This window comes from Bombyx mandarina, chromosome 24, assembly GCF_030267445.1.
Source record: "Bombyx mandarina strain Sakado chromosome 24, ASM3026744v2".
NCBI classification, from domain to species: domain Eukaryota; kingdom Metazoa; phylum Arthropoda; class Insecta; order Lepidoptera; family Bombycidae; genus Bombyx; species Bombyx mandarina.
Window position 1 is genome coordinate 9,779,975 of NC_143230.1, and position 18,763 is coordinate 9,798,737.

General features: G+C 38.1%; 1 protein-coding gene and 1 long non-coding RNA gene across 3 annotated transcripts in view; both read right to left on the bottom strand.

Moving 5' to 3' along the window:
* LOC114243465 (uncharacterized) overlaps positions 1-17,019 on the bottom strand; it is a 34,067-nt gene extending 17,048 nt beyond the window's left edge. Inside the window, exons 1-11 of one of the 2 annotated variants that reach the window (XM_028174972.2) lie at positions 16,263-17,019; positions 14,591-14,721; positions 14,275-14,393; positions 13,407-13,523; positions 11,294-11,413; positions 10,026-10,141; positions 7,424-7,600; positions 5,238-5,378; positions 2,424-2,561; positions 1,492-1,604; positions 177-294 (exon numbers count right to left, since the gene is read on the bottom strand). In XM_028174972.2, the coding sequence (XP_028030773.2) occupies positions 177-294; positions 1,492-1,604; positions 2,424-2,561; positions 5,238-5,378; positions 7,424-7,600; positions 10,026-10,141; positions 11,294-11,413; positions 13,407-13,523; positions 14,275-14,393; positions 14,591-14,721; positions 16,263-16,685 (1,713 nt within the window). In that variant the 5' untranslated portion in view covers positions 16,686-17,019. Of the gene's footprint in view, positions 1-176; positions 298-1,491; positions 1,605-2,423; positions 2,562-5,237; positions 5,379-7,423; positions 7,601-10,025; positions 10,142-11,293; positions 11,414-13,406; positions 13,524-14,274; positions 14,394-14,590; positions 14,722-16,262 lie in introns of both variants that reach the window. The other variant, XM_028174971.2, reaches the window with a different exon arrangement.
* On the bottom strand, positions 6,099-7,395 carry LOC149500057 (uncharacterized). The gene is made up of 2 exons (XR_016325292.1): positions 6,923-7,395; positions 6,099-6,626 (listed from the first exon to the last, which is right to left on the bottom strand). It is a non-coding gene; the product is annotated as an uncharacterized LOC149500057 (long non-coding RNA).
* Positions 17,020-18,763: the final 1,744 nt, after the last annotated feature.

The following is an 18,763-nucleotide window of genomic DNA, read 5'->3' on the forward strand; positions in this document are numbered from 1 at the left end:
CATGAACTGGCGCGCATACTGTATATTATTGCACGATGTGGGAATGGACAGTCGTTACGCGTTTTTTTTTTATTGCCCACCCGATGGTGAGTGGTTACCGTCGCCCATGGACTTCAGCAATGCCAGGGGCAGAGCAAAGCCGTTGCGCACTGCTGAACTATTCCTCGCGTGCTCACCTTGAGCTCCGTGGTGAGCATGAGGATGTGTCTGCACGGAAGCCGGAACACCTTGCTGAATAGGCACGAGCACTCCTGGGTCGAGGTGCCGTACTTGCAGATGGCCGCGCTGCTGTGTCTTCTGGGAACAATTTTACATTTCAACACTGGACTGTGGGGGCGACGTACATTAAATTTTTACTGGTGGTAGGACCTCTTGTGAGTCCGCACGGGTAGGTACCATCGCCCTGCCTATTTCTACCGTGAAGCAGTAGCTCATGTCTCAAGGTTTGCGGCATTTACGTTGTAGATGTCTATATATGGGCTCCGGTAACCACTTAATACCAGAGCGATTGTGAGCTTGTCCACTCATCTAAGCAATAAAAATAAACCTTGAGATATGAGTTCTAAGGTCTCAGTACAGTTACAACGGCTGCCCCGCCCTTCAAACCGAAACGCATTACTGATTCACGGCAGAACTAGGCGGGGTGGTGGTACCTACCCGCGCGGACTCACAAGACGTCCTACCACCAGTAATTACACAAATTATAGTTTTGCGGGTTTGATTTTTAATAAACGATATTATTCCTTCACCGTGGGAGTCAATCGTGAACATTTAAGTACGTATTTCATTAGAAAAATTAAAGGCATGAGTGGATGAAGGGGATATGATGATACAATTTGTTAATTTTGAGAAAACGGGCAAACAATACTCTTGTTAGTTGTACTTTTTCTTCGTACATAGCTCCTTCATCGCATGCAATTTCAAAAAATAGCCTTTAAACCCAGAGCTTTAAGGTCTAATATGGTTTATAGGCACACAACACTTTCATTCAATGTAAAAACGAAAAATCTGGAACCCGAATGCACCGGACGTCTTATCCTTTAGGCCGCAGCGACTTCAAATTAGATAACAGATAGCTTTGCAAACATTATTTTTGCGCGGATTTTCTTTTTTTTGCTTACTCAAATTCAAATTCATGAAAATTCAAACCTAATTTGCCTCCATACTGACTATGATAAGCTTAGGTCACTTTTGCGCTGGCGGCCTCATATATGCGGTACATACACCAAAATAACATTTTTTGTTTGTCTGTCTGTCAGTTTGTTCCGGCGCTAATCTCTGAAACGGCTGGACCGATTTTGACGAGACTTTCACTGATATAAGGAGTAACTTAGGCTACTTTTTTTAGACTAGCTTCGCCCCGCGGCATCACCCGCGGTACCACAATAATCGCGGGTAACGTCGCGGGACTCTGCTAGTCTCGAATAATTCCAAAGCACAGTCAGATACCAGCTTATGATGGTTCGCGAATGAGTGAGAAGGACAGTGTACCTGCCGGCTCTGTCGTCCAGACAACTTTGAGCCAACTTCGTTTGGTGGCTCATCAGATTGTAAGCGTACTGAGTTATCGTATCCGTCGGAGATTGCTTCAAGGCTTCGGTGTCCTGCAAAAAATAATAATGATAATACCAGGATCTGTTAATACTGTTACGCCGGTAAGAGTAACGCCATATATCGCCGAATAGTCGAACAATTATCGAAGGATCTAGCAGCATCTAGAACGCTCGAAAAGTACAACGCCATCTATTGTCAGATAGCGGAAACACAATACTCGACTTGTGTGGAATATTCTGGATAATTCGAGAGATGTCGTAGCGACTATAAAAGCGTTGCAGGGATGTCACGAAGGCAGTTAATAATCGGATCTACTCGAAGCGAAACAGCGAACGGATCACCTGAAGCGAATTAAGAGTTTTGAATACAGTTTTAATTTGTACTTCGATGGAAGTAATTTTTTTTTATTGCTTAGCTGGGTGGACGAGCTCACAGCCCACCTGGTGTTAAGTGGTTACTGGAGCCCATAGACATCTATAACGCAAATGCGCCACCCACCCGGATATATAAGTTCTAAGGTCTCAAGTATAGTTACAACGGCTGCCCCGCCCTTCAAACCGAAACGCATTACTGTTTCACGGTAGAAATACCCGCGCGGACTCACAAGAGGTCCTACCACCAGTAATTACGCAAATTATAATATTGCGGGTTCGATTTTTATTACACGATGTTATTCCTTCACCGTGGAAGTCAATCGTGAACATTTGTTATGTACCTATTTCATTAGAAAAATTGGTACCCGCCTGCGGGATTCGAACATCGGTGCATCGCTACATACGAATGCACCGGACGTCTTATCCTTTAGGCCACGTCGGAAGATTTATATAATCTGAACCTCAGCGCGTAGCAGTATTAAAAGAGAAGCATACCCTTAGCCGGCTGATAGCGAAATTCCTTCGGTCCTCTTCCAGTTGATTGGCAACACTGAAAAGTATCGGTATGAACTCGTCCGTTTGCATCTCGCTTCGGATCAGACCATTCAGTTTCGTTGTCAGCCGTTCTAAGCCCTGGGAATTAAAGAAGGCACAATGTTAAATTCGAAACACATTACTATACTAGCTGTACACGTCCGCTTCGCTGGGCATTTAAAATTGACATTATTATTTCTCACCCCAACAAAGACTCTCATCATTAACACCCCCGCAACTGGTGTAGGGAGTCTCCAACACACATAAATATTAGCCTATCCATTAAGTACATGTATTTTCTACATGGATACCAAGTTTCAAGTCAATCGGATGCATGGTTCAGTAGTTATAACGGAACATCCGTAAAAACCACTGTAGATTTATATATTAGTATAGATGTACAGCTCATTTTGTTTTAGCCTGACTGTTACTGCCGGGAAACGGTCATTTCGGGGAGGGGTTGGGAGGGGAGGTACGTTTCAACCGTCACAGTATACAATTGAGACATCGACCTCATGTCTCAACGTCAGCGGAGGGCCTTTCACGTTATCCGTGGACTAGAGTCACTGCTTCAAATTAGAAGGATCGTAAAATATAGGCAAAAATAATATATACAGACAAGCGGACTTTACAGGTGGTAACATTATTTCCGTTATTTAAGTTATTCACGCAATGTTGCCAGACGCACAAATTCGTATAACATCACGAACCTCAGTTGCGGGATCGACCACTGTTTACGGATTATTAAAATCACGTAGTTGTTAATATATATGTCGTGGTTAACGACTTTTAGTAACATTAAGACGTTGTTTTGACTATTATTTTAAATGATGAAATGTTGTTTTGATAAATATCACAAAATGAAGGGTAGACTCCGTAACGCCACAGTATAAAATGGCGGTACGTGGACAGAGTCGTGGTCTACCCGATGATATGTAGGCGAAGTAAAATGTCCCTTAGAAATAAGGTGACACTCAACAAAACTTGCATACGCCCCGTCATGACCTATGCAAGTGTAGTGTTCGCTCACGCGGCCCGCATACACTTAAAATCATTCCAAGTCATTCAATCCCGTTTTTGCAGGATAGCCGTCGGAGCCCCGTGGTTCGTCAGGAACGTCGACCTCCATGACGACCTGGACTTAGAGTCCACCAGTAAGTATATGCAGTCGGCGTCAATGCGCCACTTCGAAAAAGCGGCACGACACGAGAACCCTCTCATCGTGGCCGCCGGTAACTACATTCCCGATCCTGCGGACAGAATGGAAAGCAGTCGACGTCGCCCAAAACACGTCATCTCGGATCCTCCCGATCCACTAACGGTGCTTCTAGGTACTTCAAGCACCGGTCACCGTTCTCGTCGAACCCGTCGCTTGCGACGAAGGGCTCGACGAGTAAATTAACTCCCAGACACAGCCCACTGAGTTTCTCGCCGGATCTTCTCAGTGGGTCGCGTTTCCGATCCGGTGGTAGATTCTGCGAAGCACGGCTCTTGCTAGGGCTCGTGTTAGCAACGTCATCAGGTTTGAGCCCCGTGAGCTCACCTACAAAAGTTAGGGTTACGCTGACATAGCCTCTCAAGGCTCTCAGCTTAGGTAGGAAAAAAATAAAAAAAAAAGAGTCGTGGCATTCCGTGTCAGACAGTCATTCCGTCCGTCTCAGTCAGTGAGTCTCTGGCAGTCAGTCAGTCGGTCTGTCGGTATGTGGAACGAAACTGTCGGTTTACCCTGTCATTGTGAAAGTTGTGTGTGTTGAGTTTCAATAATTATTATTCAAAAGGTTTTTTATTGACTTTTTATAAACTGAGTTCAACCAAATACGAGTGACGACGGAAACTACCGCTTAGCTATCCCTGGCGCCGCGCCGACATATATCTACTGAAGACATAACATAACATAAGAAAGGTTATGTCTTTAGTATTGATGACGTCAACAGGCGACTGCTCGCGCAACACATGACAAGTCCCTCAGCAGCCTGATCATAGGACATGCTGGACCGTCTCCACATAATGTGAGATTAGAACAAGACGAACAAGAAGAAGAATCACGTAGTTATCGGCGAATCAAATCTGACGGTGTTTCGTCACGAGCGAACTTTGAAGCCGTCACTTCAATAATAATAAGCAAATAAAACCTTAATTAAAACCAGTGATACGGTTTAATATTTACTGAAGGAAATTTGACATCGCGATTGGCGCCATGTTGTTTTTAAAGACTATGAAGTCACCGTTGCTGACGTCATTTTCTACGTTATTGTCATTTGTCTTTTATTTTGTCTATTTAGTGTTTCTTCAAGTTTAAATGTGTAATAACGATGCTTTATTAACTGTTTAGTGTAACTGTGAAAGTGCATAAATGTGGGGAAATTAAACAAATCCGCTGGACGTAACTTCTCGGGATCCTCCACTGAAAAAGTGTCAGTAAATGACCACCATTTTAGTGAGATTATATTTCATCCCATTTTATTTCATGCCGTGTTTCATATTAATCAACTTCATTTCATTTCATAATATCACTTTTATATAATTTTTTTTCATTCTAATTAATATAACTGACCTTGACCTAAAGGTTTCAGTTAACCTCATAAAATCCCTTAAAAAAGTAATTAACATCTCTACAGTGTGTCCACTATATACTTAGGGATGTCTCACTTTATTGTGAAAAGCGTATGTACAGGGTGATCAACATATAAAAAAATAAATCATTAAAATTAAAATAAGACTTGACCTAAAGGTCTTAGTGACCAGGTCATAAAATCACTCAAAAAAAGAAATCACCTTGTGCAGGATATTAGTGTAGTTGTCGGCTTCGAGCCACGTGTCCAGCTTGGAGAGGGCGCCGGAAGGCCTGGACAAAGTGTCCCACAGTCGGGCGTTGATAGCATTATTGCTACCGGAGACAGTACCGCGTTTGAGGACCTGAAATCCATAATAATATTCGTCGTGAAAAAAAATTGAGGAGGATAAGTTGTGACTAAGAATCAGCAGAAACACCCTTTTTTTCAAATCAAATAAAAGAAAAATATCTATACTAATATTATAAAGAGGAAAGATTTGTTTTTGTTTGTTTGTATTGAATAGGCTCGGAACTACTACTGAACCGATTTGAAAAATTCTTTCACTGTTTGGAAGCTACACTATTCCCGTGTGACATAGGCTGTTGTAACCTTTTTTGACAAAAATTTGGGATCCTTACTAAAAACTCCAATAATGTAACCCAAGGTGTAAAAAAATTACATAAAATATTCTTTACATCGCGTGCCCTGCTAAAACTATTGATGATAAAATAGAATTACGCCTTGGTAGAACACATTATTATTTACAGAAAGTGTCGCGACAGCATATGTCTCACTATTATAGTTATGCCCTTCGATCATCAATAGTAACTAGATAAAGGGACACGTACAAAATTAAAGCAAAAGCTGTCCGCGTGAATATACACCTATAGCTACATTCGTTTACTAAGAAACGGAGAAAAAAGTTTTGAAACAGTTTTAAGTTCAAACTAATTACAACTATGGTACTTTGTAATAAAGTCACAAATCTCCAAAACATTATCTAATACTTACGATCATTCGTCACATAAAATGAGCAAAGTAATAAATAATTAATCCTGTCACTTACAAATAAAAAAACATATGTTAAACAACTTTTAATGTTAAATCAACCTTAAGAGACAACAAATAAAGTACTTTTTCCTTTTATTGCTCTGAGAACTAACATCGTTTTGTTTTATTTATTTTTGCTTCTTGAAATTTCGTTTTCGGCTTACTACAGGAGGTAAGGGAGTCGCGTTGAACACTAAAATAATTTATTAATGAATAAAAGCAAAAGTTTAGTTGTTTACTTTTTATGTTTTGGAAATTTATGTTTGTTAGTATCTATACATTATTTCTTATATTATTAGCGTTACGTTTTTGTGTAATATATATTTTTATAGTATATTTTTAAGTTTTCGCGACCAGTGCACATAATAAAACAACGTTTAAACGGTTTCAAGCGCGGTATTTTTATTACAATGCTTCGGCCACGTTTCAGTAGCCGTGAGCACGAAAGGCTAAGATGTCCAGTGTCAATGAGCGGAGATCTTAGCTGGCTTATAAAAGTCATCTCTTGTTTCTCTGGCGACAATCGAGATCCATTCTGCACACGTGATTGCTAGTAAAGCTAAAATAAAAAAGGAAAGCTAAGTATCTAATGAGAGTCCAACAAACAGACACAAAAGCAGCATTAACCAATTTTAACCAACTAATTTTGAAGTACTTCTAACAAATTTTAAAAAAATATTAAAACACAAATCTACTCCGTGCGTTTACTGTTCTGTTAAACAAACGTTTGTCTATGTGTTGGCCGAGCCTTGGCCAACATTTGTAGCGGTGGCTAAAAATCGGTAATTTTGTTCAAAATTTAATATTATTTATTAGTTTAAAGTTTAAAATATAGTTTATACTTCATGTACTTACCGAAAGTAAGATACTCCAGCCGTTAAATTGCTTTTTCGGGCATTACTTTTGCAACTTTTGAATACACACTGCGGCATTGTGAGACGGGTTGACATTGGCTGTGTTTGAAGTGAACTAAACAAAATAACAGCTCACATTTCAAGTGAGCTGTTATTTGACGAGACGGATTTTCTGCACCGACCGTGTATCTAGTTACTATTGTTGACCGAAGCTGACGACGTTGCTAACACGAACCCTAGCAACGGCTGCCCAACCCTTCAAACTGAAACGCATTACTGCTTCACGGCAGAAATAAGCAGGGCGGTGGTACCTACCCGTGCGGACTCACAAGAGATCCTACTACCATTAATTACGCAAATTATAATTTTGTGGGTTTGATTTTAGGCCACGACGGCTTCAAAATTCGGTAACCGCTTAACACCAGGTGGGCTGCGAGCTCGTCCACCCATAGTTAAAAAAAAATGGCGTCTGACGTCTCGTTAGTAAGCGCGTGTGGCACACCTGTAGCTGCGCCGGCGTGTGGTCGCCCCGTAGCAGCGCCAGCGCGTACGTCTTGCAGCGCGCGGCCAGCTCGTGTTGAGGCGGCCCGTCGGCGGCGGCGGCGGCGCGCGCGAACGCCGCTGACGCCTGCCACACCGAGCACGTCACGTGGGCGGATGGAAACGCGCTCCGGGCCGCCTGAAATGTATACAGTTCAATACGATAAATAATACTATTGAAAATAACGCAAAAAAAAAAAAAATGTAAAGGGTAAATTAATTTCCTACTTCTTTTGTATTTTATCTTGTATATTTTTAGTATTTATTTGTATTTAATCGTATGTAAGTTTATCTTATATGGTATTTATTTTTCACATGTGTACTTAAGTATATATTTTTATGTAAGTTTATTAAGATATAGCACCGTCCAGTTCACTCATTCCTCTCCCTGCAAGGTTGCCTGGAAGAGATCGCTTTCAGCGATAAGGCCGCCAATTTATATCACCGACTTTTGTTTTATTAGTTTACTCTGTACATATTAAGAAGTTAAATAAATAAAGAGTTATATTATTATTATTAAAATAAGTTAACGATTAACAAATTTTATGATTGCTTTAAAATGCACGGAGATAGCTTATTTCGATAGAAGGGTGAGTTTTTTTTTTATGATGTCACCAACTTTTTTTATTATGCCCTGGTAACGAGACTTTTAAGCCAATTTTTTTTCCTCTTTTTTTTCTTACTATTCTTTTATGAGGATGAAATTAAATGAGACGGAATAAAAAAAAGGTCCAGTAAAATGATAGGTCCTTTACTGAAACTTTTTCAGTGTTCAGTTTCTTGTCCCGAGAAGCAACTCCAGTAACTTTGTTACAAATGCTAAAGAGTCAATACAACTATTACACATTCAACACACGAACAAACACTACATTAAAAAAATTTTTTTTTAAAAGTTTTAAAAAATTAATAATTCATACTTCTCTCTTCAGGTTCCCTCTAAAAAAAGTGTGTGCAAATACTATGTATCTAACAGATATGTCGAGGAAAAAAATCAATTTGTTGAATTCACAATTTAAGTTCACACAGACTCCGCAGACTTCAAAAAGAAAATACATGCTCTTCTTTTAAAATTCAATATTGTGAACATATCTGAAATCACTTCGTCAAGTAACTTCCTAGCATTGCAAACATAAGCACACAGAACCTATTTTTTTGTATATTTAAAAATAGAAAATGTATTTTTACTCAATAGCTTTGAGGTTCATTTAAATTTCAATTATTTATTTATTGCTTTGATGGTTAGACAAGCTCACAGCTCACCTGGTGTTAAGTGGTTATTGTAGCCCATAGACATCTACAACGTAAATGCCGCCACCCACCTTGAGATATGAGTTTCAAGGTCTCAGTATAGTTACAACGGCTGCCCCGCCCTTCAAACCGAAACGCATTATTGATTCACGGCAGAAATGGGCAGGGCGGTGGTACCTACCCGCGCGGACTCACAAGAGGTCCTACCACCAGTAATTACGCAAATTATAATTTTGCGGGTTTGATTTTTATTACACGAAATTTAACTACTAAAGTAAAATTAAACTACTGTTTAATTATAAGTTATCCGAATTCAATTTCAGGCATAGTCAGTTTACACCCTGTATATGAAAAACTATTATCTACATATTTTGTTTGGGCTGTTCTTAAAATCACAGATTCGCGTCTGGAAAAAACAGTGTGCTTAGTGCGAGTATTTTAACGTCCTCGATAGCGTAACAGTTAATTCAAACTAGATGATGTTTTTTTTTGATAACGCCATCTTGTTGTGTCTTTAAAGCGGTTAGTTGGCCTAAATTAAGAAAAATAGTATTATTTAATATTCGTCAATAAATGTCGGGAAGAGTTGATAGTGGAAACACGAATAAAACAACATTTTCTGAAAAAAAATCGTAGCTAGATCGATTTATCGCCCCCGAAATCACCTGTATACTAAATTTTATGAAAATCGTTGGAGCCGTTTCCGGGATTCAGATTATATATATACTAATATACAAGAATTGCTCGTTTAAAGGTATAAGATAAGATAAGATTTGTATGGAGTTGGAGCGTTTGCCTACGTTTGCCGCTAGGGGCGCTGCTGTTCCAACTGCATGCAAATTCGAGTTAACTTTTACGCTATCGAGAACGTTAAAAAACTCGCACTAAACACACTGATCAAATTTATTTGTATTTAGAATTGTTTTTTGTCTAACCACCCGCATTTTTGTGTATACTATAACATTGACATATTTTCACTGGTGGTAGGACCTTTTGTGAGTCCGCACGGGTAGGTACCACCGCCCTGTCCATTTCTGCCGTGAAGCAGTAATGCGTTTCGGTTTGAAGGGCGGGGCAGCCGTTGTAACTAGTAGACCTCAGAACTTATATCTCAAGGTGGGTGGCGCATTTACGTCGTAGATGTCCATGGGCTCCAGTATCCACTTAACACCAGGTGGGCTGTGAGCTCGTCTAGCATCTAAGAAATAAAAAAAAGAACAATTGCCTAAGGCGTCGGAGCAAAAAAGTTTGTATAGGAAAAAAAATCTACTATCGGATCAAAATTTTCAAAAAATGTTGTTTCACAGAGTGTTTACCTGTTGACATTTCGTTGGATCGCAGACGACGCATCTCACTTGTCTCCAGGCAGGATTACAAGATTTAAACGTCTCCAGCAGCCACGTTAGATCGTCACCGATCAATGTTGATATTCCTGAAAATATAATTTTAAAATACTAATCAATCCTATCAACATCCTAGTTGCATTCGAGTCCAGTATATTTATTACAGATTATATTAGAATATAATTCACTGCAACAAGTAATAAATTTCTTTCATTCATTTTTTTTTATTGCTTAGTTGGGTGGACGAGCTCACAGCCCACCTGGTGTTAAGTAGTTACAGGAGACCATGGACATCGTAACGTACAACGTCTTAGTATAGTTACAACGGCTGCCCCACCCTTCAAGCTGAAACGCATTACAGCTTCACGGCAGAAATAGGCAGGGCGGTGGTGCCTACCCGTACGGACTCACAAGAGGTCCTACCACCAGTAATTACGCAAATTATAACTTTGCAAGTTTGATTTTTATTACACGATGTTATTCCTTCGCCGTGGAAGTCAATCGTGAACATTTGATAAGTACGTATTTCATTAGAAAAATTGGTACCCGCCTGCGGGGTTCGAACATCGGTGCATCGCTACATACGAATGCATCGGACGTCTTATCCTTTACTTTACATTGTTTATAATTAGTAACATCACCATCTGACAAATTTCATTCTCATTTCACTTCTCTTTTCTTACATATTCCAGCTACACTCGGATGTGTAGGCGAGTTTACGGGTTCAACTTGAGAGAATTTGCTAACATTAGCCCTCGCAAGAGCAGTGCTTTGCTGAATCTACCACAGGATCGGAATCGCGACCCAATGAGAAGATCCGACGATAAGTTCTGTGGACTGTGTTCTAGACTTAAAGACTTTAAGAACTTAAAAGCACCAAAAGTGGATCCATTATCTCTTTACCTAGGTCGAATATGATCATTTCAAGAACCAGCCTCCCAGACAGAGAGATAGATTCCCCCCCAGACATAATAATATTTTCTAACCGATCAAAATATACTTCACAACACATCCTACCCTGATTTAAATATGAACTTGTAGGGACCACAAATGTCCCCTTAGAAACTAACAATTATATTATGTATGTGTTAGCGGTAATTATATTGCAGTGATGCTACGTCAGTCTCGGGATTGTCGGGCTGCCGATAGCACGTTAGGTTGTAATCCCAATACACGTTAGTCACTTAACTGAACACGTGTCTTATTAATCCTTGCCCGATACAGAGACTCAACAAACTTACCAGCGCTGACTATAACCGATTTCCCGTTACCATCTTCGGCTAAGAATAGTGTTACATTGTTCTTGACCGAAGCAGTGTTGCCATTACCAGTAGTCGGTATAGGACTGTTGAATTCTATGCCTGTAAATTGCGAAATAATTACAGATTAATATGATTATAGGATTTATGTTGTGTATATCTTATATATTTAAACGAGCAATTCTTGTATATAAATATATATATATATATATATATATATATATGTATAATCTGAATCTCGGAAACGGCTCCAACGATTTTCATAAAATTTAGTATACAGGGGATTTCGGGGGCGATAAATCGATCTAGCTACGATTTATTTTCAGAAAATGTTGTTTTATTCGTGTTTTCAATAATAAACTTTATCGATAATTTTGATTTTTTCTTTAAATAACCAGTTCATATTTTTTTATTATTCTGTTAGAAAGATCGAAAAATATTATTCATATTTTATCATTTTATCAATATGTAATTCGTATTTAAATATAATTTCTAAAAAACACAATTTATAAAAAAAAATACCCAGGAAAGCTCAGTCATTATCTACTTTATTATTATATGATTTATTGTGGTTTTCATCAGTATGGCTTATGACAATGCGGATATCTCCTTAAACAAATATACCACTAAAAGGTTTTTTTTTTTATCAAACTTAGTAAATAATTTGTATAATAGTAGACATAGTCAAACTTGAACATTACACCAGTAAAATAATAAATATCTAATTTTTGAAGTGAAAACTTCTTTAGAATCGTTGTGATTTCAAACCGGATGCAACGGAAAAAACGACAGGTAAGAGACACAAATACAAAAATGTGTAGGATGAAGCCAGCAAAGAATGAGATAGAAATATACATACTATTTAATACAGCGCCATCTGTGAGATTTTTTAATACTAACGTGTGTATGAAAGCTCTTGTAGTGAATTTTAATTTAGGATTATACGTGAAATTAAAATATCAATTCACAGAGGGCGCTACCTTACAATTATTTACTACAGACAAAATTTTACATATACTTAAGACGTTTAGGATAATTGTATTTTAATTTTGGAAGGTTTCACTTCTACCACGTGTGAATTGCACACATGTTTTTTTTGAAGGTCAATCACAGCCATGGAAAATCAAGTACAATGCTATGTTTAAGAAATTGAATATTTTTGTAATGATTTGGTCCATGGGTCATATAGCAACACATTATATATGCAGTTCAAGTCTGAGGTGCTCCTTATGGTAAGATATCAAAATAGCAAAATGATAGTATTCAGTTGATATCTTGATTTATTAAAAGAGTTATGAATATATAATGATATGGAATAATCTAAAAGTGGTTAAACAATAATAAAAGACTTAATTTAAAGCCTTTATTTTCCACAAATTACTTATTATAAATACGGTATTCTTGAATTAAAAAAAGCTGAATTCGTTTTTTTTCTCAATAACAGAGAGTCAGTTAATCCATATAAGATTTTTTTTTCTTTAATTAGATATAGATATATATATTAGATATATGTATTAGAAAAGTGAAGTGAGAAGAAGTATTAGAAAAAGTTTCCTTATATGGATTAACTTAACTCTCTGTCATTGAGAAAAACAACAAATTCAGCTTTATTTAATTCAAGAATTTTAAAAAATTAAAAAGGTTTTCTAAAAAAATTGCATAAACAAGGTTTTTCTTTACAAATATAAACAAGTAACACACCAGGTGATTCATAGTAAGACAGTATCAACTTTGGTGCTGGAGATTCAAGTGACATTCACGGTCACAAAAATAAAAAGGGATGCCCTCTTCAGTAAGTCAGACTGTCACATACAATTCTAGTAGTACACCATCTTACTATCACTCAAATGGAACATTGCCAATGTAAAGTTGTAAAGTAAAGTTAACAAAAAGTTTTTACTGGCAGTAATGCGTTTCGGTCTGAAGGGCGGGGCAGCCGTTGTAACTATACTTGAGACCTTAGAACTTATATCTCAAGGTGGGTGGCGCATTTGCGTTGTAGATGTCTATGAGCTCCAGTAACCACTTAACACCAGGTGGGCCGTGAGCTCGTACATCCATCTAAGAAAAAGAAAGAAAAAAACTATTTTTTTACCTGTTTCTATGCAAAGGAACTGCGGCACTGAGTTGAATGCCAACTGCATTCCCGGAGTCGTCAGGTATATGCACTGTATACAGCCGGATTGCGAATGAAGCAGTTTTACACCTGCATCTGTGGAGCGTATATTTTCAAATCTTAGAAGAATAGAATAGAATGGAATAGAAGTGGTTACTGGAGCCCATAGACATCTACAACGTAAATACCACCACCCACCTTGAGATATGAGTTCTAAGGTCTCAATATAGTTACCATGGCTGTCCCGCCCTTCAAATTGAAACACATCACTAATTCATGGCTGAAATAGGCAGGACACTTACCCGTGCAGACTCACAAGAGGTCCTAACACCAGTGAGTAACACATAGCCAAAGGTTCTATTATTTAATACCTAGCACTACCGTAAAAAATCCATAATAATGTTTTCAATATGCGCAAATTATAAAACAAAGTAATTGGGTCACAATTCCTTTATTCGCAGTTAAATTTATTTATTTATTTACAGATCTGTTATATCCACAATTAAAATACTTTGTGAAAGTGTCATCAAATAGACTAATTAAAAAAGTAAAATATACCTTATTACAACTGTTATCTAGAATATATTGTCAAAAACTTCAATTAATTTAATTTTTTTATATGAAATAAAAAAAAAACAACTATTTTTGAACGTAACCCCTATAATCCCATATAATGTCCCCAATAACAAATCCCAAATAATATGTAAATTATCATTACATATTCACGGTTTCTGTATTCGCAGCATATTTACAAAACATATTACATACAACTCCAACCACAACCGCAAATAGAGTTTTTACTATATATATTATTATATATTATAGTCACACATAATAATTTACATACCGTAATTCAATTGGAGTTTTCTAACAACAAAATCATATTTCTGATTTAACCAGCGGATTGCACCCGTGCCTGCGGCTATTAGCTGTTCCTCGGTCGTGATCACTTGTGTTTCTGTCGTTCTGAAATTGAATGAAAAATGTATGTTTCTATAAACCGTTTTAAGGAAAATTGTAACCATTATGAGACACACATAAACATACATGTGTTTTATACACATTAGAGATTATATATGTACAAAATACCAATAATTGTCCACCAATCTAAGAAATAAAAAAAAAACATAAGGCTGTTCAGTTTAGTCAAAAAAATATTATACCTTTCCGTGGTCTCTGTATTTGGATTCTCAATGATCGCCACTTCGTATTCTTGTTGTTCGACATTACTATTACTAGTTACATTGCTGATCTCAAACTGTTGGAACGTGTTCGGTTGCTCGGTGACTTGTTGCTAGAATTAAAAGTGGTTCATATTACAAGTCGTCGTGGCCTAAAGGATAAGACGTCTGGTGCATTCGTCTTGAGCGATGCACCGGTGTTCGAATCCCAGGCGGGTACCAATTTTTCTAATGAAATACGAACTCAGCAAATGTTCACGACTGAATTCCACGGTGAAGGAATAATAACAAAAATCAAACCTGCAAAATTATAATTTGCGTAATTACTGGTGGTGGGACCTCTTGTGAGTCCGCGCGGGTAGGTACCACCACCCCGCCTATTTCTGTAGTGAAGCAGTAAAGCGTTTTGGTTTGAAGGGTAGGGCAACTGTTGTAACTATACTGAGATCTTAGAACTTATATCTCAAGGTGGGTGACGCATTTACGTTGTAAATGTCTATGGGCTCCAGTAACCCCTTAACACCAGGTGGGCTGTGAGCTCGTCCACCCAACTAAGCAATAAATTAAAAATATGTTACTTGCTTTGTATAAAGATATATCTTAAATATTAAGGCTTTGACTGGTGGGATTCAGAGAAACTTCATGCCAGCACAACTTATTTATTGACCCTGCAGGTGGTTGAAGCATTGCTATATAGAGAGAAGCCCATTTGATAGTAAGTAATATAATCATTGCTCATAGACATTAATAATGATCAGAGAAAAGCCAAGCTACTGCCTTCTGCTTAGGACTGATTTCCAATGCCATTTGAAGAAGTACACATCATAGAGCTCCAGTAATAACGTGGAGCAAAATTCAATCCTGAGTGTGATGGTATGTGGCAAAAATGATGAACTTAGGTATTCTTTGGTCACACATTTTCTTCATATTGAACTTTAATTTATTTTTTGGAAGTTTTTATTTAAAACTCTTGAAGTGATACTCAAGGTTCGAATCCTTATTACTACTTTATTACTATACTAGCGACCCGCCCTCGCTTCGCTTCGGAAACATTAAAACACATATGAAACAAAAAAAAAAAAAATTAAAAAAAGTAGCCTATGTTCATCAGGGACAATGTCGGCTTCTAATGGAAAAAGAATTTTTCAAATCGGTCCAGTAGTTTCGGAGCCTATTCGAAACAAACAAACAAACAAATCTTTCCTCTTTATAATATTAGTATAGAAGTATAGATAATGAACAAAATAAACACTGTTTCATTTTATATACTAGTGGCATAGTACATTAATGCATTTTATACTTAGTAGTATAAATATATGGTCATAGACCTATGACCCCGAAGTAGGTCTTGGGCTCCGACAATCAACTTTGCCACTCATCTCGGAGCTGTGCAACACCTTGCCAGTCCGACACTTGGAGCTCACGTAAATTTCCCTCCACAGCGTCAGACCAGCGGTACTTAGGCCGCCCAAGTACCGCTATACATTTTATAGGTACCATCTAAATATATAAATTTTAAATATAGAACTGTTATTATAATCATTAAATAGTGTTTTCAAGCCCGAGCTTGGGTGATAATCAAAGTAGTATGCCTAGACTACAATAACCAACCTTGTAGAGCTTCGAAAGAGGATCTAAATAGAATTTCACTCACAGTACTGACTTCAGTGTTGTTTTGTACGAAGTTACCGGTCTCTTCTTCCGGTTCACCTTTGACGTCATATATCGTTTCTGCCATAACTATTCTGCCCGAGGAGTCCATAGTCCACATACCGCCAAAAGCAAAATTCGAGGGGTTCCCGCTCTGCTCGTAAAGGATGACAGTGTTCGGACCGAGCTGCACTGGCTCCCCTTTCATGTTGACGAAGACAGGCTGCTCGAAGTTCCCTTCGACTAACTGGCCAGTGTGTACTATTTGTTGACCCTCAACGGGTACTTCAACGACTTGATTCGACACGACTTCAACTTTTTCTTTTTCGTCACTTTTACGATTGACCATAGTCTTCTTCTTGTCGCCCTCGCCAGGTTCGTCACTTTTACGTTTTATAACAGTCTTCTTTTTACTTTTCTTGTCCATTTTTTTAAATTTTTAATTTTATAACACTATTAAATAAACTTTATTGTCAACGCCGCACCCAGTCAACGACATTGTACGATCTTAGTTGAGATTCTCATTGATACTTAGTGTATTTAACAGTTTTAAATGAAAACCGATGGCATTCTGTGATGTAAATAAACATTAGTCTTTGTTTTCCGTGTGTAATTTGAGAAATGTCGGTTTGCGGCAGTGTGAAAAGGACAACTCAGTGAGACGCCATTTTTGATCATTGATGAAAGATGTTCTCTCTTTCTATTTAACGTTCCATTTCTTTCTAGCTTGCTTTAAATTTAGTCGATTATTTGATTAGTTTTTTTTTTATAACAAAACTAACTTATAAACAAATTAGTAAAGTTGTCAACAAAAAACATTATGAGTCTTTTGGGGGGGAACGCGTAGAGCGAAGTTGCGTGAATTGTTTTATATTGTTAATGTGGTGTTTCTCCAGCTTTAAATGTATTATAACAGAACTAACTGTTTAGCGTCTATAGAGAAATGTAAAAAAATGAAACTTAACTGCTGTACGTGGATTTTCAAGTTCTTCAAAAAAGTCCACAAGCTTCATTAAAAAACCACAGCTTCGCTTCACTTACTTTATTATATATATCCATCTCATCACGTTTCATTTAATTACGTGTGAACTGCTACGTAAAAATTATATTTAAGTAAGACTGTAAGGCTTCGTAGCCGTTAGCCGTAAGTAGATTATTTTAAAAAACTATTGTTTTTGGCAGGAACGCAAAGTAACAAGATAAAATTGCTATTGTAGCAAGATAAAATGTCTATTGCAGTGATTCTAGATGAATCGTCATCAGTCTGGTGAAGTTGAAATATGTTGTTATGATAACAATGTAATGGTTAAAACATTTTTAAGACAAGCAGACTTGTGAAGTCGTCGTGGCCTAAAGGATAAGACGTCCGGTGCATTCGTATGTAGCGATGCACCGGTGTTCGAATCCCGCAGGCGGGTACCAATTTTTCTAATGAAATACGTACTCCACAAATGTTCACGATTGACTTCCACGGTGAAGGAATAACATCGTGTAATAAAAACCAAACCCGCAAAATTATAATTTGCGTAATCACTGGTGGTAGGACCTCTTGTGAGTCCGCACGGGTAGGTACCACCACCCCGCCTATTTCCGCCGTGAAGCAGTAATGCGTTTCGGTTCGAAGGGTGGGGTAGCCGTTGTAACTATACTGAGACCTTAGAACTTATATCTCGAGGTGGGTGGCGCATTTACGTTGTAGATGTCTATGGGCTCCAGTAACCACTTAACACCAGGTGGGCTGTGAGCTCGTCCATCCATCTAAGCAACAAAAAAAAAAAACATACAAATAATAATCATCGTAATAGATCATCATCAGCTTTCGGAGCACTGTCGTGCTGGTCAGCGTCCTCGTCGAACCCGCCACTTGCTCGGCGAGTAAATTAACCCACAGACACAGCCCACTGAGTTTCTCGCCGAATCTTCTCAGTGGGCCTCTTGCTAGGGTCAGTGTTAGCAACACCTCCAGTTTGAGCCCCGAGAGCTCACCTACACGCTAGGATAACGCTGATAAAGCCTCTAAAGGCTATCAGCTTAAAAAAAACGAAACAATGTCACCCGCTTGGTGGAAAATCTTCCCACCATTGTTATTTCCAAAATAGTAAAAACAAATGAAGATAAGATTTGACAAATATGGTCTGGATCCAGATCAATTTTTAATTTACGAAAGTGTACTGTAATAATAATAAATTGTAAACATTTCCAACTGACAATGGTGGATAAGTATTTTAAATATTATGTGATATGATAAGAAGGGCGCTCACTACAGTCAATGTTCCGGCTGTCTTGGAACCCATCGGAATTTTGAGGTCAGATGGGAAAAGGCCCGATGGAGTCACGCTGATTCCATGGTCAGTTGGTAGGTGCCTGGTATGGGATGCTACTTGTGTGGATACTGTGGCTCCCTGTCATTTAGATGGTACTTCGTCCCGCCCCGGTTCAGCTGCAGCTTCAGCAGAAATTACAAAAAAGCGGAAGTATTCGGGTTTGGGGTCTTCTTATTCTTTT